This window comes from Macaca thibetana, chromosome 13 (genome assembly GCF_024542745.1).
Source record: "Macaca thibetana thibetana isolate TM-01 chromosome 13, ASM2454274v1, whole genome shotgun sequence".
Lineage (NCBI taxonomy): Eukaryota > Metazoa > Chordata > Mammalia > Primates > Cercopithecidae > Macaca > Macaca thibetana.
This window is the reverse complement of record NC_065590.1, coordinates 83,377,480-83,405,464: the sequence shown is the minus strand read 5'-3', so window position 1 is coordinate 83,405,464 and position 27,985 is coordinate 83,377,480. Positions and strand designations below refer to the sequence as shown.

At 41.2% G+C, this 27,985-nt stretch overlaps 1 protein-coding gene, 1 non-coding gene and 1 pseudogene across 9 annotated transcripts in view; 2 read left to right on the top strand and 1 right to left on the bottom strand.

The window, feature by feature from the left end:
* The window catches only part of ATAD2B (ATPase family AAA domain containing 2B), a 174,571-nt gene extending 146,586 nt beyond the window's left edge, over window positions 1-27,985 (bottom strand). For 5 of the 8 annotated variants that reach the window (XM_050753564.1, XM_050753568.1, XM_050753572.1 and 2 more), the window contains exon 1: window positions 27,408-27,985. In XM_050753564.1, the coding sequence (XP_050609521.1) occupies window positions 27,408-27,623 (216 nt within the window). In that variant the 5' untranslated portion in view covers window positions 27,624-27,985. The remainder of the gene's footprint in view (window positions 1-27,407) is intronic. The other 3 variants (XM_050753567.1, XM_050753570.1, XM_050753571.1) reach the window with 1 other exon arrangement.
* On the top strand, window positions 3,880-4,335 carry LOC126933674 (40S ribosomal protein S13-like; annotated as a pseudogene).
* Window positions 22,079-22,185, top strand: LOC126934604 (U6 spliceosomal RNA). The gene has a single exon (XR_007719056.1). It is a non-coding gene; the product is annotated as a U6 spliceosomal RNA (small nuclear RNA).

Sequence of the window (27,985 nt, the reverse complement as noted above, 5' to 3'; positions counted from 1 at the left end):
GTATTGACACAATCCCTCAGACCCTCCTAAATACTCCAGTATATACCTCCCCAAACAAGGGCACTTTGCTACATTACCACCATACAACCCCCCCAATCAGTAAATGAACACTGGTATAATACAAAGTCAAACCACAGACATATTCAAATTTTACCAAATGTCCCACAACGCCTCTCTTTCTAAAGACAGGATACTAAACACATATTGCATTTAGTTAATGGACCTCCTCAGTCTCCCTTAATCAGTCTTTCCTTCTTTCCCTATCTTTCATGTCCTTGACTGTCAAGAGCATAGGCGAGCCAGGCGCAGTGGCTCATGCATGTAATCCCAACACTTTGGGAGGCCAAGGCGGGGCAAATCGCCCGAGGTCAGGAGTTCCAGACAAGCCTGGTGAACCCATCTCTACCAAAAATATATTTTTTTAAAGCCAGGTGTGGTGGTACACGCCTATAATCCCAGCTACTCGGGAGGCTGAAGCACAAGAATCCCTCAAACCCAGGAGGTGGAGGTTGCAGTGAGCAACCACTGCACTCCAGACTGGGTGACAGACCGAGACTCCGTCTAAAAAAAAAATAAAAGAGTACAGGCCTTTTATTCTCTAGGATGACCCCCAATCTGGGCCCAGCTGATGTTCCTAATGATCAGATTCAGGACACATATTCTTAAAAAGAATAGACAGATGTGATGCTGTGCATATTATACCTATCCTTCCCATCCCTAGGGATAACCCTCATCACTTGGTCAACCTGGTGTCTGCCAGGTTTCTTCACTGTAAAGTAACTATGTTTTCCTTTGTATTTGACTTATATATTACGGGGAATTATTTTGATAATTCACCAATATCCTGTTCCTCATCAAATCTCTACCAACCAGCCTTAGTATTCATTGACTACTCTTGCCATTATCAAATACCACAAAGATGGTGATTATCTAATTCCACCATTCCTTCTACATTTGTAGTTGGCATTTTAAGAAAGTTTACCCTGTCTCCATAAATTCATTTATTCATTTATATTTTTATCAGTATCATGGATTCCTATTTTATTCTACAAATTGTAATTCCCTACTCTATTTATTTTGCTGCTCAAATTATGTGAGATTTAGCCAGCATGAGCCCCTTCAAAGTAATTCCTGTGTCTTTTGACACATTCTCATCATTTTGAGTACTTCCTTACTTTCTGGAACAACTGAATGTAGACTCATTTTATACTTTCCCTCTGTGGCCCTAGATTAGCATTTCTCCAAGGAGCCTTGGTTCCTCTTAGTCAATGATAGTATTTAGGAACCAAAAGTTGGGCACTACATGTGCTCACTGTTACTGAGGTTTCACTGCAATTAAGTGCTCTCAGCAGAGGGAGCTAAGGAATGTATAAACATATAAACATAAACATGGTAAAACTCTAGCCGGGTGTGGTGGTACATGCCTGTAATCCCAGCTACTTGGGAGGCTGAGGCAGGAGAATCACTTGAACCTGGGAGGTGGAGGTTGCAGCGAGCCGAGATCATGCCATTGCACTCCAGCCGGGTGACAGAGCAAGACTCCGTCTCAAAAAAAAAAAAAAAAAAAACAGAAAATCTTTGAATCCACCTATCAGTTGTAAGCCCCCTATCTTTCCCGTCTTTCCAGATTGAACCGATGTATATCTCACATGTACTGATTGATGTCTTATGTCTTCCTAAAATGTATACAACAAAGCTATAACTCAACCACTTTGGGCACATGTTCTCAGGACCTCTTGAGACTGTGTCTTGGTCCATGGCCACTCATATTTGGCTCAGAATAAATCTCTTTAAATATTTTACTGAGTTTGACTCTTTTTGTCAACAAATATCTATAATCCTTTTCAATATGCTACCATATAGAAATATCTGTGGCCAGGCACAGTGGCTCACACATGAAATCCCAAAACTTTGGGAGGTCAAGGCAGGATGACTGCTTGAGGCCAGGAGTGCCAGACCAGCCTGGGCAACATAATGAGACCTTATCTCTACAAAAAAATTAAAAATAAAAATTAGTTAGGTCAGGCATGGTGGCTCATGCCTATAATCCCAGCACTTTGGGAGGCCGAGGCGGGTGGATCACCTGAGGTCAGGCGTTCCAGACCAGCCTGACCAACATGGTGAAACCCCATCTCTACTAAAAATACAAAAATCAGCCAGGCATAGTGGCACATGCCTGTAATCCCAGATACTGGGGAGGCTGAGGCAGAAGAATCGCTTGAACCCAGGAGGCAGAGGTTGCAGTGAGCCGAGATCATGCCATTGCACTCCAGCCTGGGCAACAAGAGGAAAACTCTGTCTCAAAAGAAAAATAATAATTAGTTGGGCATGGAGGTATGCACCAGTGGTTCCAGCTACTCAGAGAGAGTGAGGTGGGAAGATTGCTTGAGCACAGGCGGTCAAAGCTGCAGTGAGCTGTGATCACATCACAACGTGGGCAAAAGAGCAATACCCCATCTCAAAAAAAAAAAGCCACAAGGCCACACTGGTACTAAAAGGCACAAAAGAAAAAATACTTGAAATTCAAATATGAGCATGTATACAATTAAGATGGTATATTAGTTTCATAATACACCATCACTTATTAGGTTAAGTTCCCAAGAAAAGTTAGTTAGCTACTTCCAAACTATATTCAGTACAGGGTGGAAAATAATTTAAGAAATACTTCAATCTTATAATAATCCTTTGTTAGTCAACATACTATACTCAAATGAGTGTTTCTTAATTTAGTCCTTTCATTTTTTTTTTTTTCTGTGAGACGGAGTCTCGCTCTGTCACCCAAGCTGGAGTGCAGTGGCACGATCTTGGCTCACTACAAGCTCTGCCTCCCGGGTTCAGGCAATTCTCCTGCCTCAGCCTCCTGAGTAGCTGGGACTACAGGCGCCCGCCACCACGCCCAGCTAATTTTTGCATTTTTAGTAGAGATGGGGTTTCATCATATTGGCCAGGCTGGTCTCCAACTCCTGACCTCGAGATCCACCCACCTCAGCCTCCCAAAGTGCTGAGATTACAGGCGTCAGCCACTGCGCCCAACAGTCCTTTCATTTCTAATACAGTTTTCTGTTTTTTTTTTTTTTTTTTTTTTTTGAGACGTAGTCTAGCTCTGTCACCCAGGCTGGAGTGCAGTGGTCTTGGCTCACTGCAACCTCTACCTCCTGGTTCAAGCAATTCTCCTGCCTCAGCCTCCTGAGTAGCTGGGATTACAGGTGCATGCCACCTGCCTCAGCCTCCTGAGTAGCTGGGATTACAGGTGCATGCCACCATGCCCAGCTAAGTTTTGTATTTTTAGTAGAGACAACATTTCACTGTGTTGGCCAGGCTGGTCTCGAACTCCTGACCTCGTGATCTGCCCGCCTCGGCCTCCCAAAGTGCTGGGATTACAAGCATGAGCCACCGCGCCCGACCTCTTACTTTTTATTTCATATTTTTATTGTTTTATTTTATTTGAGACAGGGTCTCATTGCCAGGTTGTTCTCAAACTCCTGACCTCAGGAGATCCTCCCGCCTCGGCCCCACAAAGCACTGGGATTACAACCATGAGCCACTACGCCTAGCTTTAGTTTTTATACTATCTCACCCACTCCAACCTGGGATATTTACAGACTCCCAAGGTTAAAATGTGCATTAAAAGTCATCTAACTGAACTACAAATCCAAGACATCCTTTACTCCAAATCTGGTCTGTGAACCAACAACATGGGCATCATCTATTTGGGAGCTCCTTAGAAATGTAGAATCTCAGGCTCCACCCTCAGACCCACTGAATCAGAAACCATTTTAAAAAGATCCCCAGGTGATTCATGTGCACATTAGAGTTTGAAAAGCATTATTACACAACATATTCAAGACATTGTCACTGGACCGCCTGATTGCCACCATCATGAGTCGCATGCACACTCCTGGGAAGGGCCTGTCTCAATCGGCTCTGCCCCGTCACTGCAAGGTTCCCACTTGGCTGAAGTTGACATCTGATGACATGAAGGAGCAGACTTACAAACTGACCAAGAAGGGTCTGCCTCCCTCACAAATCAGTGTGATCCTGAGGCTCATACGGTGTTACACAAGTATGTTTTGTGACAGGCAATACAATCTTAAGAATCCTTAAGTCCAAAAGACTCGCTCCTGATCTCCCAGAGGATCACTACTGTTTAATTAAGCAAGCAGTTGCTATTCAAAAGCATCTTGAGAGGAACAGAAAGGATAAGGATGCCAAATTCCATCTGATTCTGATAGACGAATTCACCGACTGGCTCAATATTACTAATACATGACCAAGCAAATCCTCCCTCCCAACTGGAAATATGAGTCATCCACAGCCTCTGCCCTGGTTGCATAAGTTTGTCTATGTACTCAAGTAATAAAATGATTGTTCACTGAAAAAAAAGTAGTCACTGAGGAAGCAACATCATGTGTTTTAAGCTAGAGTATATCTGTGATACAGAAACTAGCACCTATAAACTACTATGCCAATTTAGATAGCCCAGGCCAGCATTACTCCTTCTAATCAAATTTGATCACTCACCTCAAGACCCATCTCAGGACCCTTTTTTTTTTTCCTTCATGAAATCTCCCTGAAGAATCTAGCCTAAATTAAGCTTATCTCCCCTGCTAGCTGCAGCCCTACCATACATTTGGGCACTTGATTATTTCAACTTAGCATTATATATTTATCATCTTTAAAGTGCCATGTCCAAGTCTTGAAATTCTAGCAAGATTTTAAGCTCCTGAATTATAAAAACATACCCTATTTTTTAAAATTCCACAGTAACAATGAAAAACAACAAACAAAATTTCTGGAAATTTGTTCACAAATTATTAATAGAAATTATTAGGGGAAAGAAAGGAGGGCTCATGGTGAATGAAGTTTGGGAAACAATGAGGTCCAAGGCTTTTTGCTGCGAAACTTCTAAGAGTATTATCATAACATGCAAAGTAAATCTCTAAGGATGGAATAAAGTATATAACATTTCACAAACTTATTAGATCAAGCTCTCTTTTTTCATGAAACATCTGCAGGTACTAGTTTCCCAAATATACTCTGGAAATAAGTACTATGTACCACTGAAATGAAGACAAAAAAAAAAAAAAGTAAAATATTTGAATTTTAAAAGAATCTGAGTATACAGTTACTTGAATATCAATTTAAGTGAGTTTTGCACATTTATTTATTGGCCATCTGCATATTCTACGGGCTTTCTTCAATTCCACTCAGAAGTATTACTCAAACTGTTGTTTACATACTACCTGAATCAAAAATCACCTGCATTACTCATTAAAAAATACAACCGGCTGGACTGGAATCTCTGGAGGTGAAACATTTTTAATGAGGGCTTCCAAATGATTCTTAGTACACGGAAGTCTGAGGACCTCTGGCATATAACATACTTCAAGTATAATACAAAGCACATCATCCTAACTGCTACAATGTTCTGGTATATTTACTTTTTTGTCACGGGAGGTTTCAATCTTGATTTGGCTCTAAGACAGAGACCTCAGAATAAAGAGCATTACCAAAGACTCCTTCTCTCCAAAGAAATCTGGGGATTTAAGTTAAGCAAGCAACCACAATGTAAACAGGTACAAAATAATTACTTCAGCACCATTTAATTAACTTCAAGCTTTGGGAAAGCTTCTATCTACAAACCTGATGCTAACAATTCATCCTTAATAGGATGATCATAATGCTCAACCTTAACTTCTTCATCTTCAAAGCCTTTTACTAGCTAATGATAACCTAACCCTTTGAGAGAAGGCGTTACCAGTTTCATGACAAAGATATTTAAAAGATTATGCAATCTACCCACAGCCATTTAGCAATCTGTGTCAGAGTGATTATAATCCATGAGTAGGAAAGTATCTCAGGCATAAGGGAAATAATTTCAATTAACTAACATTTATTGAGGACCTACTATGTACATAAGATGTGGAAGGCAGTGGTAAAAAAGATGAGTAAGAACTACTTGAGGCCAAGCACAGTGGTTCACATCTGTAATCCCAACATTTTGGGAGACCCAGGCAGGAGGATCCTTGTGGCCACGAGTTTGAAACCAGTCTGAGTAACACAGCAAGACCCATTTCTTAAAAAAAAAAAAAAAGATTATAGTAATACCTAATTCTGTGAAAGCAAAAAACAAAAAAACTATAACTGCTAGCAGAGACGAAGGAAGACATCATAAATGATGTGGACTTTAAAGGATGTTTTTGGCCAGGCATGGTGGCTCACACCTGTAATCTCAACACTGAGAGGCTGAGGGGGGCAGATTGTTTGAGCTCAGGAGTTCGAGCCCAGCCTGGGCAAAATGGCAAGACCTTGTCTCTACAGAAAAATAGAAAAATTAGCCAGGTGTGCTGCTCCACGCCTGCAGTCCCAGCAACTTGGGAGGCTGAAGTGGGAGAATCACCTGAGCCCCAGCAGTTGAGGCTGCAGTGAGCCATAATTTTGCATCACTGCACTCTAGTCTGGGCAACAGAGCAAGACCCTGTCTCAAAAATAAATAAATAAATAAATAAAGTTTTCAAGTTTTCTATAGAAATGGGAATATGTATTCCAACAACTTAATAATGGGGCACATAAAATACCAGAACACAATCCAAGGATGAGATAACTTCCAATAGAAGTATAATAATAATAATGTAAAATCCTACAGAAATTACATAAAAAAAGATACAGTCATCCCCACTTAAGTAACTTTTTAGTTTAATTCTAATCTCTTTAAATAGATAATTTTTTTCAATTTGTAAAAACCATTTTCTCCTTGACTTTTATAGTCCCTTAAACCATACTCATCAGCTACCATAAATAGTGACTATTATTGTCATAAATCTTATAAAGTGAGGCAAAAGAACTTGAGAATAACAGAAATGAATAGATGTTGCTCTGGTTTTCAAGGAAGGCTTCGTGCCCAGATCCAAATTTGTCAGAAATCTAAAAGCTGGATTTTAATCTAATGACAAAAAAGAATGAAGTCAAGTATAGCATTTTAAAATGAGAGATGCATGGAAATAAGTGAATTAGCAGACCACTAGATTAAATCAAAACTTGATGATGGCCTCATTTAGAATTGGGAAAATCAGAAAGAGGAAATTTAGTCCAGAAAACAAAATAACTAGATTAGTGATATCAGTGCTGTATTCAAAATAAATACAGTAAGGGCAAGTATAAAAAATGCTGCTTGTTGGTGGTGGTGGTGGTGGTAGTGGTGATGGTGGTGGTGGTGGTATGGGGAGCCAGGGAACAGGTGATGACAGGAGAAGTATAATGCTAAATTAAAAGTGGAAAGTTAGTTTGGAATTATAGCCAGAAATCTAGGGAGAGGTCTATCAGGCTATGGGAAATACACCTCTGAGATGAAGTGAGTTAAGGAGCAGATATGAAACATGGTCATAAAAGAAAATGATCACAGGTAATGTACAGAATATAAAAACAGAAGGGCAGAAGTCAAAACTTTTAAAAAAAGTCTAATTAATGGGGATAAGCACAAGAGATGTCATAAAAATCAAAGACAAATATAGTCTCTCACTAAAACAAGGGGAGTTAAACTGCTCCAAAAAGACTTAACAGAAGAAAGCTGATAAACCTGAGGATTTGTAAGTAAGAGATCATTGTAACTTCTGACAGGGCAATGTCTGTGAAATGAAGAGTGGAAATCACTAGGTGAATAATGGAGCAAGTGGTGAGCAAGTACAGGTAATGACTACAGAGCTAGTCTTACAAAAGTGTCAGAATTAAAAAAGAAAGAATAGTTTAGAGTTGGAGGAAAGGATTTTCTTTTTTTTTTTTTTTTTTAAGAAAAGACAACCCGGCTTCTTATAGAAAAAAAGGAAACCGTAAGAGAGAATAAAACAAATTATTTAAAGAGTAAGTAAATGATGAGAGAAAAAGCCTCAAAGAGACAAGAAAGAAAAAAACAGAATAGGAACATTTTCCCCCAAGTTAGATCAGAAAGTGTATGGGTGCAATCAATCTTTTCCGATTTCCTTATAGGACAGGCTTTTTGTATACTTTTTTTTTTAACAAGTAATCCTGTTTTCACAAGGAAAGCTTAGAAGTGCAGTCGATTTCTTTTTCTTTCATTTACAAAAAGAATGCACAGAGGCAGTGGTTACCATGACTGCAAAAAACAAACTCTGCACTGCTATTTGTTTATTTAGGGCCAACACTATTCTACAAAGTCCTGAAATGGCAAGCATACAAAATGTTCTAAATTTTCCTCAAATATTCCAAGAACAAGGGCTTACTAGTTTAGTATTTCTAAGCAATCATCATGAAAGAATACAAAAAGAAAAAAATACATACAAGCGACCTGTTAGTTTAGAAGATACAGAAAGATTAAAAAACAGTCTATAATAATTTAAAATGCACTTTTCTTCCAGATAAAAATTTCTAAAAGGTAGTTTCTAAAAATCTGAAAATTTTACATTATTTAAAATAAGAAAGAGATAATGTGGGTACTGAAAAATGCCACATGGTCAGGCATGGTGGCTCCTATCTATAATCCCAACACTTTGGGAGGCTGAAGTAAAAGGATCGCTTGAGCCCATGAGTTCAAGAACAACCTGGCCAACAAAGTAAGACTCTGAGACTTGTCTCTATAAAAACTTTAAAAATTAGCCATGGGGTAGTGGTACATGACTGTGACCCCAGATACTCAGGAGGCTGAGGTAGGTGGATCGCTCGAGCCAAGGAGGTCCAGGATGCAGTGAGCCATGATTACACCACTGCACTCCAGCTTGGGTGACAGAGTGAAACCCTGTTTCAAAAAAGAAAAAGAAAAGAAACGAAACGAAACATGCCACAGACTTTGAAGTTATACAAACAGGACCAATCTTACATTGCAGCACTACCACTATAACTCAGAAACTACCATTTACCTCATAAGATGGTTAGAAGAATCAAGGAGGTAGTATAAGTAACAAATTTTATACCTACTGCCTCACAGTAGATACAATCTCAAGTATGAATACTTGTTTGGCTTTATAGAGCTAATGTAACTTCATAAGCTTATTAATTATTTTCAATAATTCATTCCTTCCACAAACAAAATTTATTAAGTGCCTGTTTTTGTGTTAGATACTAAAGATACTTAGCGCTAAGGCAGTACCTGCCTTTCACGGAAGTTAAAATTTAACTCTTTAAATTAGCTGGTAAAGGTATACGAAAATAGTGCTGATAGTACTGGGGAATGGGGCACAAACTGGTTTAGTCTCAGTGTAAAGCAATTTGAGAAAATCTATGAAAATTTAAAATACACATTATCATTTGACCGAGTAATTCTACTTTATCTAAAAGAGAAAGGTCGGCTGGGTGTGGTGGCTCATGCCTGTAATCCCAACTTTGGGAAGCAGAGGCGGGAGAATCACTTGAGGTCAGGAGTTCAAGACCAGCCTCACTAACATGAGTATTCTCTACTAAAAATACAAAAAAAAACTGGCCGGGCATGGTGGTGGGCGCCTGTAATCCCAGCTACTCGGGAGGCTGAGACAGGAGAATCGCTTGAATCTGGGAGGCAGAGGTTGCATTGAGCCGAGATTGTGCCACCGCACTCCAGCCTGGGCAACAGAGGAAGACTGTCTCAAAAAAAAAAAAAAAGAAAGGTCATTTTCTGCTACACTATAAAGTTAAAAGTATGGAGAAAGCCTGTGTGCCAATAGGTTAAATATGTAGCAGTATAATGATACAAAGAAATATCAGAAATATTAGAAAGGCTCCTAGTCAACAGTGTGAGGAAAAAAAAGAAATATTAGAAAGCCATCAAGAAAAATGAAATAAGCCAGGTGTGGTGGCTCACACCTGTTATCTCAGCATTTTGGGAGACCTAAAGCATGGTGGCACATGCCTGTAGTCCCAGCTACTCAGGAGGCTGAGGTGGGAGATCACTTGAGTCTAGGAGGTCAAGGCTGCAGTGAGCCATGACTGCACCACTGCACTCTAGCCTGGGTGACAAAGTGAGACACTGTCTCCAAAAAATAAATTTTTTATATATATATATATATATACACACACACACACACACACACACACAAATATAAACACATATATATTATACATACACACATATTGCACATGTACCTATGGGTACAACCTATGGGTTGTTTATATGTGTGTATGTGTGTGTTATATGTGTGTGACACACATATAAACCCATGGTATACATGCAATGGTCAGAAGGATGTACAGCAGCTTTAACAGTGGTTATTCCTCAGAAGAACAAACTGGAGAAATTAGGGGAGCAGGGAAAGGCCCTTTTTTTCTGTGTATGTCCATATTATTTGAAATATTTATTTCATCATAACGTGTAGAAAATAAAACAAAACAAAGTAATATTTATTTCATACTTTTTAAGTAAGAATAAAATATTTCTCCAAACAGCTGAGGTTGAGTCTTGCGTAAGTTTCGGTTGCTTTTTTTTTTTTTTTTGGTTTTTAAGAGATGAGATTTCATCAGGCTGGAGTGCAGTGGTATGATCATAACTCGCTACAGCCTCAAACTCCTGGGCTCAAGTGATCCTCTCACCTTAGCTTCCCAAGTAGCTGGGACTAAAGGCACACACGACCATACCAGGTTAATTTTTTGTTTTTTTTTTTTTTTTTAATAGAGGTGAGGTCTCACTTTGTTTCCCAGACTGGTATCAAACTCCTGGCCTCAAGTGATCCTCCGACCTTCGCCTCCCAAAATGCTGGGATTACAGGTGTGAGCCACTGTCCACTCTTGCATACTTTTTTTTTTTTTTTTTTTGGAGACAGAGTTTTGCTCTTGTTGCCCAGGCTGGAATGCAATGGCGCAATCTCAGCTCACTGCAACCTCTACCTCCTGGGTTCAAGAGATTCTCCTGCCTCAACCTCCCGAATAGCTGGGATTACAAGCATGCACCACCACGCTTGGCTAATTTTGTATTTTTAGTACAGACGGGGTTTCTCCACGTTGGTCAGGGTGCTCTCGAACTCCTAACCTCAGGTGATCCACCTGCCTAGGCCTCCCAAAGTGCTGAGATTACAGGTGTGAGACACAGTGCCCAACCTGCAAACTCTCTTATCTTCATTGTCTGGTCACTCAATTGCAGCAATTAAAGAAAGGCACTTCCATTTCCAGTTGAAATGCTATGAATATTTTTTAAAGAGATGGTGTCGGCTGGGTGCAGTGGCTCACACCTGTAATCCCAGCAGTTTGGGAGGCCAAGGCAGGTGGATCATCTGAGGTCAGGAGTTTGAGACCAGCCTGACCAATATGATGAAACCCTGTCTCTACTAAAAATACAAAAATTAGCTGGGCATGGGGGAGCATGCCTGTAGTTCCAGCTACTTGGGAGGCTGAGGTACAATAATCGCTTGAACCTAGGAGGCAGAGGTTGCAGTGAGCCGAGGTCGCACCACTGCACTCCAGCCTGGACAACAGAGCAAGACTCTGTCTCAAAAAAATACACAGGGTAAGAAGAAGGGAAGAACCGTGGAGGAGCGTGTTAAAAAGTCTGCAGTAAAAGGTAACATAGGCCAGGCACGGTGGCTCACACCTGTAATCCCAGCACCTTGGGAGGCCGAGGTGGGCGGATCACCTGAGGTCAGGAGTTCAAGACCAGCCTGACCAACATGGAGAAACCCCATCTCTACTAAAAATACAAAATTAGTCGGTCATAGTGGTGCACGCCTGTAATCCCAGCTACTCAGGAGGCTGAGGCAGGAGAACTGTTTGAACCCAGGAGGCAGAGGTTGTGGTGAGCCGAGATTGCACCATTGCACTCCAGCCTGGGCAACAAGAGCGAAACTCCGTCTCAAAAAAAAAAAAAAAAGAGGTAACAATACTTTTTTAAAGAAAAAATGAGAGTTAATTCGCCAGGCACAGTGATTTACACCAGAGGCTGAGGTGGGAGGATCACCTGAGCCCAGGAGGTCAAGGCTGCAGTTAGCCTTGATCGTGCCTCTTCACTCCAGCCTGGATGACAGGGTGAGATCCTATCCCAAAAAGAAACAAGAAGAAGAGGAGGAGAAGAAGAGGAGAGGAGAGAAGAAGAGAAGAGAAGAGAAGAGGAGAGGAGAGGAGAGGAGAGGAGAGGAGAGGAGAGGAGAGGAGAGGAGAGGAGAGGAGAAGAAGAGGAGAAGAGGAGAAGAGGAGAAGAGGAGAAGAGGAGAAGAGAGAAGAAGAGAGAAGTGAGCAAATAAATACAAGTATAAGTCTTAAGAGCAATCACACATACACACACAAAGCAAAACATATAAGCTAAAACCAGCAGAAGGTCCAGGCACAGTGACTCAGTGACTCATGCTTGTAATCCCAGCACTTTAGGAGGCCAAGGCAGGTGGATCACCTGAGGTCAGGAGTTTGAATGCAGCCTGGCCAACATGGTGAAATCTCGTCTCTACTAAAAATACAAAAATTAGCCAGGTGTGGTGGTGCGTGCCTGTAACTCCAGCTACTCAGGAGGCTGGGGCAGGAGAATTGCTCTAACCTGGGAGGCGGCGGTTGCAGTAAGCCAAAATCGCGCCATTGCATACTCCAACCTGAGTGACAGAACAAGACTTCATCTCAAAAAAAGAAAAAAAGTAGAAGATGCACAAATTTGACTTAGTGAATATCTACAATCCTGCACCCCTAACTGCAGAATACATATTCTTTTCCAGTGTTCATGAAACATTTACCAAAATAACCATAAACAATGTTCTGACAAAATAAGTCAGAACAAATTTCAAAAGACTGAAATCATATGTAGTATGTTCTCTGAGCACAATGGAATTAAGCTAGAAGTAATTAATAAAACTATAAACAGAAAATAGGCCAGGTACAGTGGCTCATACCTGTGATTCAAGCACTTACGAAGGCCAAGGTGGGAGGATCGCTTGAGTCTAGGAATTTGAGGCCAGACTGGGCAACAAAGGGAGATAACAAGACCCTCTCTAACAAAAAAAAAAAATTTCAAATTACCCAGGCCTGGTGGCACACACCTGTAGTCCTAGCTATTTGGGAGGCTGAGACAGAAGGATCACTTGAGTCCAAGAGTTCAAGGCTACAGTGGGCTACAATCATGCCACTGTACTCCAGCCTGGGTGAGAGAGTAAGACCCCATCTCAAAAAAAAATGCAAGGAAAAGAAATGCCCAACTGTTTGGAAAGTAAGCAACATACTTCCAGATAACCAATGGATGAAAGAAGAAAGCAAATAGGAAATTAAAATATATTCTAAAATAAAAATTTACTTAAAAAAATACACCAGGAGAATTTGAAAAATAACAAAAATAATTTCAACAACAACAAAAACTAGGTAGAATCTTAATATGGGGCCGGGCACAGTGGCTCACATCTGTAATCCCAGCACTTTGGGAGGCTGAAGTAGGCGGATCACCTGAGGTCAAGAGTTCGAGACCAGCCTGGCCAACACAGTAAAACCCCCATCCCTACTAAAAATACAAAAATTAGCCAAGCATGCATGCTGGCCCATGCCTGTAATCTCAGCTACTCAGGAGGCTGAGACAGGAGAATCACTGGAAGCCGTAAGACGTAGGTTGTAGTGAGCCGAGATGGAGCCATTGCACTCTAGCCTAGGTGACACAGAAAGACTCTGTCTCAAAAATAAATAAATAAATAATAAAAAGAATCTTAACGTGGAACAAGAGATTTCTGAGTATCTGACTAATCAATAAGTTCACACTACAATATATCCCATCTCTTAATGTTTTCCATCACACATTTTTATTTTTCTACATTTAACAGAAAATACACATTTATCCCCAGTACACAATAAACATTTACCAAAACTGACAATATATTAGGCCACAAAGAAAGCATCCAATCCTACAAGAGAAATATAAAAACTATGTTAAGTGAGAGATGTTCCATGCTGTTAGGCTAACAATTTGAAGCTGTCAATTCTCTACAAATTAATCTATGAATTCAATATATTACTAATCAAAATTCTAGTTGGGGCCAGGCACGGTGGCTCACTCACGCCTGTAATCCCAGCACTTTGGGAAGTCAAGGCGGGCAGATCATTTGAGGTCAGGGGTTTGAGACCAGCCTGGCCAACATGGTGAAATCCCATCTCTACTAAAAATACAAAAATTAGCTAGGTATGGGTGCACATGCCTATAATCCCAGCTACTTGGGAGGCTGAAGCAGAAGTATCGCTTGAACCTGGGAGGTGGAGGTTGTAGTGAGCCGAGATCATGCCACTGCACTCCAGCCTGGGCAACAGAGCAAGATTCCGTCTCAAGGGAAAAAAAAAAAAAAAAAAATCTAGTTGGATCTTCTAAGTAACTCTATAATCATAGTTGAAATTAAAATTGAAAAACAACCCCCAGACATCTAAGTCAACCTTGAAAAATAACAAAGAGGAGAAACTTGTCCTTTAAGATATTAAGACATAACTCAAAACCATAGTATGAAAAATAGTATTGGCCTGGTAGAATGGCTCATGCCTGTAATCTCAACACTCTGGGAGGCTGACGCAAGAGGATTGCTTGAGCCTAGGTGGTCGAGGCTTCAGTGAGCTGTGATCACGCCAGGGCACTCTAGCCTGGGTGACACAGCAGGACCCTGGACAAAAAAAAAAACCACACCAGTATGGGCCAGGCATGGTGGCTTACACCTGTAATCCCAACACTTCAGGAGGCCAGGGCAGGAGGATTGCTTGACCCCAGGAGTTCAAGACTACCTGGGCAACACAGCAATAATCCTGTCTCTACAAAAAATTTAAAAAAACAATAAAACAGTATAGTATTTCCATAAGCATAAACAGACCAACAGAAAATAACAGAGATCAGAACACAACACACATGAGAACTTAATGTATTACAAAGTGGCACCACAAAGGACAAGTTGTCTAGCAGAATGAACAAAATGAATTAAAGGCCTAAATAGTAAAATTGTATGTATGTATAAAGTCACAATGTAAACAGTATCCTTTAGTGTGGGACCAAAAAAAGTCAAAAGTCACAAATCTCTAATTACTCTTGAAAAACAATAATAAAATAGCAACTCCAGTAGAAAATAGTGAAATGGGCAAAAACAAATCTTAACAGGCATTTCAGAGAGGAGGAAAGCAAAAAAAGTTAGCATGGACATAAAGAGTTACCCAAACTCATTAGTAACTAATGAAAGGCTATTAAAAAGGTAGCTGATGCCAAATATTGGCAGGGAAGTGGAGATACAAGAACTCTCATACGCTATACTCCTACCAATGGACACTACAGCAGCATATCTAGAGGTGATATTTATTTTAAGTACACATACACTCTTCCACTCTTGGTGTCTATCTCAAAGAAATTCCCACACCAAGTCCACGAGGGACATTGCATCAGGGTATTAACTGCAGCAATATTTGCAGTAGCAGAGAATAGGAAACAATTTAGGTACCTATCTCTTGAGGGTGAATAGTTAAAATGCAATGAATTGACCCTACAAAGTACTATGTAGCAGGTGGGAGTAGTGACTGTATGTATACAGAGTTACCACACAGATGAAAATATAATGGTTAAAAGAAAATAATAAAATAAGCTCTATAGCTAAATACCACTTATGAAAACTTAAAAGACATACATATAAACCAAAACAGTAACCAGGTATGCTATCATCTAAACATGTTAAATAGAGGGTTGAGGGCATTAGTAATTTTTTTGGGACAAGCATAAACTGTGCATGTGCCAGGCAGGTCAGTACTATCCTAGGTTAATGCAGACATATGGTCACCCTACATATTAACCACTATCCTCTGTAACCTAGGAAAACAAAGTCATCATTAAAAAAAAAAAATCCAACTCACCATGTAAAAAAAAAAAAAAAAGAGTACTGCTATGTTGTACAGGCTGGACTCAAACTCCTGGGCTCAAGCCATCCTTCCCTGCTTAGCCTCTAGAGTAGCTGGGATTACAGGTGTAAACAACCATGTCTGGCTACCAATTCTGTTTTGTTTGTTTTTTGAAACGGAGTCTTGCTCTGTCACCAGGTTAGAGTGCAGTGGCGCGATCTCAGCTCACTGCAACCTCCACCTCCTGGGTTCAAGCGATTCCCCTGCCTCAGTCTCCCAAGTAGCTGGGATTACAGGCACGCGCCACCACACTCAGCTAATTTTTTTGTATTTTAGTAGAGACGGGGTTTCACCATATTAGTCAGTCTGCTCTCGAACTCTTGACCTCATGATCCGCCTGCCTCAGCCTCCCAAAGTGCTGAGATTACAGGCATGAGCCACCACGCCCAGCCTCAATTCATTATTTTGCTTTTAACTATGCTGACTTCCCACACTTCAGAACATCAATGAAACATAAACCACAAAAATATGCTAAAACCCTTACATAACTTATTTGGAGGTTATGATCACTCATCAACATGGATACTTACAAACTAATTACATTAATAAGTAAAATTTTGTAACGTAATTTTATACCTTGTGTTACAATCTCAACCTAAGATCTCTCACAGAAAAATTCTTCCAAAAGTACATAATGCCCAAACATAAAGAGTTCAAATCCAAAGGGTCAGTATTCCACACAGTTGTAAAACAGGGAATAGTTTTAGGGTAGTCTAAAAGAGTTCACTATTCTTGGCCAGGCACGGCGGCTCACATCTGTAATCCCAGCACTTTGGGCGGCCGAGGCAGGCAGATCACGAGGTCAGGAGATCCAGACCATCCTGGCCAACATGGTGAAATCCCATATCTACTAAAAATGCAAACAAATTAGCTAGGCGTGGTGGCAGGCGCCTGTAGTCCCAGCTACTTGGGAGGCTAAGGCAGGAGAATGGCGTGAACTTGGTAGGCGGAGCTTGCAGTGAGCCAACAGGGCACCACTGCACTCCAGCCTGGGCGACAGAGCGAGACTCCATCTTAAAAAAAAAAAAAAAAAAAAAGAGTTCACTATTCTTTCATTATCTTTTTTTTTTTTTTTTTTTTTTTTTTTGAGGCAGAGTCTGGCTCTGTCACCCAGGCTGGAGTGCAGTGGCCGGATCTCAGCTCACTGCAAGCTCCGCCTCCCGGGTTTATGCCATTCTCCTGCCTCAGCCTCCCGAGTAGCTGGGACTACAGGCACCTGCCACCACGCCCGGCTAGCTTTTTGTATTTTTTAGTAGAGACGGGGTTTCACCGTGTTAGCCAGGATGGTCTCGATCTCCTGACCTAGTGATCCGCCCGTTTCGGCCTCCCAAAGTGCTGGGATTACAGGCTTGAGCCACCGCGCCCGGCCTTTCTTTCATTATCTTTTCAAGGGTCAAATTTATTCCATAACTGATTCATCTTCACCACTTTTAGAGGAAAAAGTTTCTTAACACTAAAAGTTTTAAATAACACATCAAAGTTTTAATCCAAGAAGTCTAATTTTCTACATTTCTCTGAAATTAGATTCCTACCAAAAACAAAACACAATGGTTGACAATTGCTTTAAGCAACTTCTAAATTTAAGTTCAAAAATAATGGCTGACAAGTTTTTAAAGTAACTTCTAAATTCAAGTCCAAAAATATCAGACCACTTCAATCATCCTAATTCTCCAAACCCTAATCACAAAACCAAATCTGAGTAAAGTCACTAACCACATAATATGCAAGAAAGTTGTTTGGCACATAAGAATAATTCCCTCTAACCATAGGTTTCTGCCAAATCTCTAAAATAATATCCTATTTCTTCACTTAATTCTAAATTTGCCACAAAAATATAGTGTTAGACCTTAAAGGCCCAAAAGGAGACAAGAATGGGTATAAACTTCAGATATAATGATTAAACAAAAGTAACTTTAGGGTGCTTTTGGCCCCTCTCTAAAACCCACACAGGAAGTGAGCCTGGAAACAGCAGCCCCTAGGCAGGCTGCTAAGTCACCTGAACAAATGTAGATGAAAGGGCACTAGACCTGAGGGAAGGGCTATTTTTTTACGGCATGTATTTGTCTCCTCCACTAGACTTTAAGTACATCCCATGAAGCAGGGACTGTGCTTCATTCTCTACCTTACTGAATGAATGAATGAATGAACGAACAAAGGAACAAGCAAGCCTCACCATCAAAAACTAGGCTCTGGATTACCTCCAAATTTCTGTCTGGCAAGACTAGAGAACATACTTTGTGGGTATTTTAAGCACCATTTCTTTCAGGATTCCAATTTGGGTCCTAGAATACAGATATAAACTAACAATGCTAAAGATGTTTAATTTACTAATGCAAATCTTCATATATAAATATGCTATATAATGTCTTTTCAAGAGGCTTAAAGTATGAAACATTTTTTCAAATGGAAAACACTTTAGTCCCCCTAGAGATAGTTTCCCAGAGCATAAAAGCAAATGTATACACTATAAATTAATATCACCAAGTAGAGGGAAAGATAGCAGCACAAGTATACCTCTAATAGAGACCACAAGGCCCAGACTTTCAGTCTGCTTACAGGGATTTACTTTTTCCCAAAGCCAACTTAAAAATACTGAGAAGAGCCAGGTGCAGTGGCTCATACCTGTAATCCCAGCTACTCAGCAGGCTGAGTCAGGAGAATTGGTTGAGGCCAGTAGTCCAAAACCAGCCTGGGCAACACAGTGAGACTCCTGTCTTGAAAAATAAAAATACAGCCGGGCACGGTGGCTCACGCCTGTAATCCCACCACTTTGGGAGGCCAAGGCGGGCGGATTACCTGAGGTCAGGAGTTCAAGACCAGCCTGACCAATATTGAGAAACCCCGTCTCTACTAAAAAAATACAAAATTAGCCATGCGTGGTGGTGGGCTCCTGTAATCACAGCTACTCGGGAGGCTGAGGGAGAAGAATCGCTTGAACCTGGGAGGTGGAGGTTGCAGTGAGCTGAGATCACGCCATTGCGCTCCAGCCTGGGCAACAAGAGTGAAACTCCATCTCAAAAAAAAAAGAAAGAAAAACTAAAATATAGGCCAGGAGCAGTAGCTCACTCCTGTAATCCCAGCACTTTAGGAAGCCAAGGCAGGAGGATTTCTTGAGCCCAAGAGTTTGAGATCAGCTTTGGCAACATAGCAAAACCTTGTCTCTACAAAAAAAAAAAAAAAAAAGCCAGGTGTGGTAACACATGCCTATAGTCCCAGCTGCTCAGAGGCTGTGGTGGGAGAATTCATTGAACTCAGGAGGTCAAGGTTGCAGTGAGCTGTGATTGCACTACTGCACTTCAGCCTGGGCAACAGAGCAAGATCCTGTCTCAAAAAATATATATATACTACATATATGCCTACTATGTACCCACAAAAAAAATTTTTAAATAAAAAATGCAACAAAAAATATAAATATACACATATATAATAAAATATTAAGGAAAAATATTGCAAAAACAATCTCTGCACAATATGCCTGCTCCTCTCCTTCCATACTGCCTCCTGAAATCAGGCTGCAGGAAATTACTGAAAATTATTGTCCTATATTTCATATCCCTATATGCTACTATTCCCACTTTCAGTCCCAATACACTTCTAGACACCACAATTCCAGACAGCCAGGTAGAAACTGTCTATAAACGGTAGGTACACTTACAGTATACAACAGCCGCTACCTTCACTTTTTCAGATGTTGGTGGAAACTACTGATTGAACAACATCAAAGAGTAATAAGTGAGGTAAAGAAATACAGATGAAATAAGATATACAAGTAGAGAAGACAGAACTAGATTTAAATATTACCTTTAGCCTTCCACAGGCCACTTAACTCTTAGGCAACTCAATTTCCTCAGTTGTAAAATGGGGGTACCATCACTTGCTTTATAGAGTTGTTACAAGGATTGAATGAGACAGCATTAAACAACACCTGGCATGTATAAGATGCTAAATAAACCTTGGTTTACTCTTCTCCTTATTAGGGTAAAATGCAACAAGTGAGTATAGCGAAAAAGAAAGATTGTCGGCTAGGCATGGTGGTGCACACCTGTAACCCTAACACTTTGGGAGGCCAAAGCGGGAGAACTGCTTGAGGCCAGTAGTTCAAGACTAGCCTGGGCAACAAAAGAAGACCCCCATCTCTATTTAAAAAAAAAAAAAAAGAGAGAGAGAGAGATTGTCAATGTGAAAATAATTTAAAATGAGTCATACTTTCCATTAATTCATTCAAAAAGTATTAATTGGCCAGGCACAGTGGCTGTAATCCCAGCACTTTGGGAGGCCAGGGTGGGCGGACTGCTCAAGCCCAGGAGTTCAAGACCAGCCTGGGCAATGTGGCAAAACCCCATCTCTACAAAAAATACAAAAATTAGCTGACTGTGGTGGCTTATGCCTGCAGGTATTCGGGAGGCTGAGGTGGCAGGATCACTTGAGCACAAGAGGCAAAGACTGCAGCAAGTCAAGATCATGCCACTGCACTCCAGCCTCGGAGACAAAGTGAGAGCTTCTCAAAAAAAAAAAAAAAGTATTAGGGGCCCAGTGCAGTGGCTCACGCCTGTAATCCCAGCACTTTGGGAGGCCGAGATGGGCGAATCACCTGAGGTCAGGAGTTCCAGACCAGCCTGTTCAACACAGTAAAACCCCATCTCTTCTAAAAATACAAAAATTAGCTGGGTGACGTGGCGCCTGTCTGTAATCCCAGCTACTCAGGAGGCTGACGCAGGAGAATCACTTGAATCCGGAAAGCGGGGGTTGCAGTGAGCTGAGGTGGCACCACTGTACTCCAGCCCGGGCAACAAGAGGGAAACTGTCTCAAAAAAAAAAAGTCTTAGGCCAGGCGCAGTAGCTCACGCCTGTAATCCCAGAACTTTCGGAGGCCAAGACAGGCAGATCTCCCGAGGTCAGGATTTCAAGACCAGCCTGGTCAACATGGCAAAACCTCGTCTCTACTAAAAATACAAAAATTAGCTGGACGTGGTGGCTCATGTCTGTAATCCTGGCTACTCAGGAGACTGAGGCAGGAGAATCGCTGGAACCCAGGAAGCGGAGGTTGCAGTGAGCCGAGATGGAGCCACTGTACTCCAGCCTTGGCAACAGAGTGAGACTCTGCCTTAAAAAAAAAAAGAAGTATTAATTGGGCACTGACTGACACATGCTGTTCTAGGCACTCAGAATACAGGTGTCAACATAATGGTCTCTGTCTTTAAAGCACACACACAAAAAAAGAGTTCCACCAAAACATTCAGTGAGTAGAGGACTAGAAGTCTTACCACACTAAGTACCTATGCCATTCATTTGGCACTTACTTTGAACGAATTTACCTTGTTAATAACTTCTCATTAGCATATCATGTGCACATTTACAGTACTGAGGGTTAAAACTGTGTTTTATTTATCCTCTATTCTCAAAGTTCTATAACCATGATATTCTCAAAATGGGTCAGCTCCCTGAAATGCTATTCATTCATTCATTCATTCACTCATTTAACAGATATTTATTGAGCATTTCCAACATCGTGTCAGGCACTGTATTTAGGCCCTGGGAATACAGCATTCAGGGGAAAAATAAAATATAGTGCCTGCCCTTGTGGCACTTACGGTCTACTCTAATAGAAGAGTTTAGGGGAGAAAGACTTTAGCCAAAGGTATATATCCTATCTCCAGATAAAACTACAAAACTTACTGCTCAAAAAAAAAAACTAACTTATATTTAAATAAAGTTAACACACATATATGATTTTCCCCCAAATATGTACTTCCATATAACTTTTTATCCAAAAATTCCCACTGCTTTTTACTCAGTAACTCATTGTTCATAGAATCCCCCTCCAGAGAGGAGGCATAAAAGAAGTATAAAATATTCCTACTGCAAGACCAAAAACCTAAGTACAAAGAAATCCACTTGGGCCAGGTACAGTGGTTCACACCTGTAACCTCAGAACTTTGGGAGACTGAGGCGGGCAGGTCGCCTGAGGTCAGGAGTTCAAGACCAGCCTGACCAACATGATGAAACCCCGTCTCTAATAAAAAATACAAAAATTAACCAGGTGTGGTGGCAGGCACCTGTAATGCCAGCTACTTGGGAGGCTGAGGCAGGAGAATTGCTTGAACCTGGGAGGCAGAGGTTGCAGTGAGCCGAGATTGTACCACTATACTCCAGCCTGAGCTACAGAATGAGACTCCATCTCAAAAAAAAAAAAGAAGAAAAGAAATCCACTCAAGTTGATTATGCACACAAACAAAACGGATAATGCACCCAAATGAAACTTCATTGTGTAAGTACTAAAAGAAATGCCGTGCTCGCTTCGGCAGCACATATACTAAAATTGGAACAACACAGAGAAGATTGGCATGGCCCCTGCGCAAGGATGACACGCAAATTCGTGAAGCGTTCCATATTTTAGGCCGGGCGCGGTGGCTCAAGCCTGTAATCCCAGCACTTTGGGAGGCTGAGACGAGCGGATCACGAGGTCAGGAGATCGAGACCATCCTGGCTAACCCGGTGAAACCCTGTCTCTACTAAAAAATATTTAAAAAAAAAAAAAAAAAAAAAAAAAAACTAGCTGGGCACGGTGGCAGGCGCCTGTAGTCCCACCTACTCGGGAGGCTGAGGCAGGAGAATGGCATAAACCCGGGAGGCGGAGCTTGCAGTGAGCTGAGATCCGGCCACTGCACTCCAGCCTGGGTGACAGAGCAAGACTACGTCTCAAAAAAAAAAAAAAAAAAGAAATGCCAAACATATCATTCAAAGTAATATGGTACTTAGATCCTTGAATAGACAGGATCACTCAACATTCAGGTGCAAACACTGGTTGGGCTTCTCAGTTCTCCTAACAGTAGTAATTCTACCACTTGTCCAGCTGGATTCCAAAAGTTATGAGTTTATCTATAATTGGGTATTTAGGAGACATGCAATAAAACATCTACCAAAGGATGGTTTAAAAGACTTATTGCCAGGGAAAATGATTTAAGGAATTAGTATGCATTCACTTCTATAGGCTTTATAAGTTTCATTCATGACCTAAACAACAGAATGTGTGTATATGTGGACTACAAAAATAGCCAGTAACTGAATTTAAGCTGCATTTTCACTTGGCTACCAGAGACAATCCTATGAACTCCACCATTGCTTTGGTTCGAAATTGTGGCAGGGAACATTGTCACGTTACAATATTACCTATATTGTACTCCATGTGAATCTGATACAGTATAAGGAAAAACTTGCTCTGTTCTGAGGAACTTATAGTTTCCCCTGCTCATCTGAGAGTTACATACATTATGAGATTTCCCCCTCAGACTTCTTTTACCTCTTTAACCCTCAACTTTGACCACTCTGCTTTGTTATGTTGGCAAATGCATGAGTGTTGGAAAGGGAAAAGCACAGGGTGATAAAAGTATACTAAAGAAGGACCTAGGGATTTTTTTAATTAAATAAAAATAAAGTAATACAGCATTTTACTTCTAAAGTTACTCAAAATATTTATTTTGATCTCACAAGATGGGGATTCACAGTCAATGATTATCTCAAAAATCCCAAAAAGCTAGCGAAAAAGTCAGAAATACCAGCAAACAGACCTAACAAGGAGAGGTAGAAAAAAGAGTTCAAATATTTTTCAAAGATTGCTGTCCAGTTTTGTGAATACAGTATTAGATTGTTTACTAGGAGTGACACCTAGGTGCAGCAAATAAACGCTAATGACTGAGGGCCAGATTAACCGACCTAAAAGAGGTCAAGCTTTATGAAAGCTTGGAGAAAAAAAAAAAGCCACAGTGTATAGGAGTAATTACATCTAACTGCATAGCACTAAAAGACAGCCTGACATTTTAAAAGTGTGGGCATTGTGGGTAATGATAAGGGAGGAAAAAAAAAATAAGAAAATTTAAAAGTGTGGGCACAAAGGCAATCTACAGAATGGGAGAAAAATCTGCAAACCATGTATCTGATAAGCAGTTAATTTCCAAAATACATAGGGTAGTCCTGCGACTCCACAGGAAGAAAACATTTGTTAATGGGCAAAGCAGGATTTTAAGGCTGCAGTGAACCACTCCTAAGACCCTGTCCCAAAAAAAATTAAAAAAAAAAGGTCCTAACTAAATAGACACTTCTCAAGTATATAAAAAGGGTGCTCAACATTACTAATCATCAGGGAAATGCAATTCAAAACCGCAATGATATATCACCTCACACCTGTCAAAATGGCTCTTGTCAAAAAGACAAGAGACAACAAATATTGGGGAGATGTGGAAAAAAGGGAATCCTGGTACATGTCAGTAGAAATGGAAAATGGTGCAGCCACTATGGAAAACAGTATGAAAGTTCCTCAAAAAAATTAAAAATAGAACTACCATATGATCCGGCAATCCCACTTCTGGGTATTTATCCAAAGGAATTGAAATCAGGATTTCGACGGACATCTGCACTCCCATGTTCGCAGTAGCATTATTCATAATAGCTAAGATATGGAAACAATCTAAATGTCCAACAAGAGATGAATGTAGTAAACGTGGTGTATATGTGTGCATGCCCAGTGGAATACTATTAAGCCTAAGAAGGAAATCCTGCCATTCACAACAACACAAATGCACCTAGATGACGTTACACTAAATCATATAAGCCAGTCCCAGAAACACAAATACTGTATGATCTCATTTATATGTGGAATCTAAACTAGCAAATTCACAGAAGCAGAGAGTAGAAGGGTGATTGCCAGGGTCTTGCGGGGAGGCAATCAAGTTTCACTTATGCCAGATAAATAAGTTCTGGAGATTTATATAGCATAGTGCCTACATCTAAGAATACTGCATTGCATACTTAAAATTGTCTAAGAGGGCAGATTTTATATCAAGTGTTCTTACCACAAAAATAATACTAATAATACATTCATAATAAAAGGGACAGGGAAACTTTAGGAATGATGGACATGTCTGTGGTGTTGATGGTGGTGGTGGTTTCACAAATATATACTTATCTCTAAACTCACAGAGTTATATACACTAACTACCACCTTTTACATGTCAAAAAAGAAATAAAGGCTTTTCATACTGAAAAAAAGAAAAAGAAAATAATTCCAATAATCTGCAGAATGCATATTTTCCCCCATCCTATGCATACACCACTTGGGAAGAAGACAAAACTATAAGAAAAGCTCATAGTGCTATGACTTTTTAAAGCAAATAAAATGTCTCTGGACACAGTGAAAGAAATAATCTAAAAACAGAGGGAAAAGAGGGGGAAATAGGCATCAAGTGTAGTTAGTTAAAAACATGGCACAAAAGCAGAAAAAGGAGAAACTCCTCAATTACAAACAGGAATATTATGTTACAAACAAGACTACATTTCTTTTTACAAAAATAAGGGTCTGCTAAAGCAACAACATGGGCAACCCCATTTTGCATCAAATAAGACTTTACAGACACTGGCAAATGTCTATTATAGATCCCACAGACATAGAGGGTGCCTTTAAGTACTTCACAAAGGGTGAACCAGGAGTGCTCAATTCCTACAAAACTAGAGAAGAGCTAACCATAAATATACAACCTGCTTCATAAATATGTAGTCCATAATCTTAACAAATTCAGAATTATAATTTATCCTCTTCTAAAGGTCCAATCGCTATGTAAGAGTAGTAAGTCTCTAAAAAACCTTTCAGAGAAAGCAATTAGATCACTCTATCATCTCCTAGAGCCATAACATAAATCTTCTTAAGACTGAAAAACAAATATTTCAAAGTAAATCTTTAGTAGCCTGTTATTTATGGTGCTTCAAAACATTTTAAAAGGATCTTTGAAACAAAGTTTCATTAGTACCCTTCTACAAAGAGCTCTCATATCTTTCATTCTTTTAGCAATTTAAAAGCTACCAAACGTTCATTTCCTCATTAGATTATTGATTCCTAGCCTTTTAACATCTCTATAACAGCTGCTTGACAAATTACCTCACCTTATTCCTCAGGGGGTAAGGACAGCATGATAGCCATGAATTCAAAAATGGGACCACAAACTGATGAGTGAAGATGAGCTAATTGCTGCAGATGAGTTAGACACTGCTCTAATAGACTAGGCACTCACATAGCATGATACAATTAAATGCTTACACCCTAAATATTTTCTTTGTCCTTAAATGTAGAGAAAAGATATTTTCTTAAATTGAGTTTTATTTTAAAATGTGATAGCCTCAGTAGGTCAAGAAGCTGGAACATGTTTGGAATAGTTTCTACCGAAAGCCTCGTCTTCAAAGTACTTATTCTCAATAGTTTGCACAACTTTCAGATTTAACCTTATTTCAACCTAAGAGATTCGTAAGCCCCCGAAATAGTCTATTACATAGGACAGTTATAATGCCCAAAATTTTATCAAATAAAAGCTAAGACGATTTTCAAAGATATAATAAAAATATTTCAGAGTAGTATCGTAAAATATTCCTGTTGTCTCTGCCTAGATCCGTTCTGTTAGTGTCAAAACAGTTTAAGACACAAAGAGAAAAAGCACACACAAACCGCGATCTTGTAGACCCCTAGAACATAAAATATTGCTTCCCCCCAGTAAGAACCACAAAATGGTATGGAATTAAAGAAGCATTTTAAATGAACAGCATTTTCCAGCCAAATTACTTAGCAAGTCAGTCTCTTTCAGACAGAAGCAATACACTCTTCTCTGAATTCAGAAACAATTTCATAGTAAAATAAACGTGTCAATTCCTTTTTAAAGCAATAAATATCTGTGCTTAGCTTTATACTGTAGGTAATAAAATTTCAAGATCTTTCAATCATTTTTTTAATTCAATCACCAGGGTCTTCAAATGTCATTTTTGCAACTGCATGACAACACTGGTGTTCATTCAACTTTTGTAATATAGTCCCATAACGAAAATGTAGACACCCAAGAAACCACACAGTTTTGGCACGATAGTGCTGACTATCCGAAACATTCCACTTGTTTCTTTCGACGTGCTCCTTCTGTGACCTGAAAGCTCTGGTTCCTACTAGCACCTTGGTGAGCTAGCTGGCTGGTTCCCCAGCCATAATATCATGTTTGATCTCTCCTGCCTGGAGAGGCGATAGCGTTGATTTTGTTTTTAAAGTTGGTGTCAGAGCAGCTACAAACTTTTTTCAGCATCCCTGCCTGGCTGCCAACTGGAGCTCTCTGTTCACTTCCTCACCAACTTGAACCACCCCCAAACTGAGAGTAAGCTGGAGTTAGACAGCGGCAGGAACTGACACACTTTCAAGAAGGGTTTGACACCGCAGAAAACTTTCACTTCTCCAACCCTTCCACCCAGGGGTTCTGGCCCTTCGCTCTTGCTTCCCCGCTAGAATTCCCCTCTGGGGCAGGACAAGGACAAGGACAGCAGATCGTTCGAATGACCCCGAAAGGGACCCCCAAAGCCCTCTCCCCTGGACTCATGGGTTGTTCTTTACACAAAAGAGCCGGGCCAGCTTGAAAAGCAAAGGGGACAGCGTCGCGGCCCTTCTCCTGGGTGCCACCCTCCACCGCGCCCGCAGACCCTGTCTCCAGCCGCCCGAGCAGTCTCCACTGGAGGCTTCCTGCCCCCAACCTGGCCAGACAAAGCCTCGGCAGCCGGGCCGGCACTTCCGAGCCTCCGGACTCGGGACGCCGCGCTCTTACCCTGGCCTCATCCAGAGTGACGCCGGCGCCACCGCTTCCACCGGCCTTGGCGGCGGGGCAGCTGGCGGCGCGGGTCTTGGAGGAGCGGGTCCGAGAGGAGATGAAATGGCTGCTGCCTCCGGTCGCCCCAGGCTCTGCTCCGGCCCCAGGCCCAGGCCCGGGACCAGGAGACTTGGACCCGAGAAGGCGGAGAGAGCTCTTCCGGGTGTTCACCATGGTCCAGCCAGGGGGACGGAGTCCACGCCGCGCCCGGGAGAGCCGAGCAAGGCCGGCCCGCCGGCCGGTCAGTCAGGGCCAGCGGAGCCGAGCCGGGCAGTGAGAGACGAGCCGGTCCGGAGCGTGCAGAGCGCAGACGAGCACAAGAGAGAGCCGGGCAGAGGAAGGGGAGTCGGCGTGAGCAAGCGGCGAGCGGGAAGCGGGGGCGGTGCTGCAGGCGGCAGCACAGACACTCCGCCGGCTTCGCCCTCCTCAGCGGGAGCTGAGCGGAGCCGCCATTTCTACCCCTTTCTCTCCCGTTCTCGCTCTCGAGCTCCGTGCGTCAGGGCTCCAGCGCCGCAGGGCCAACGAGACCGCTTCCG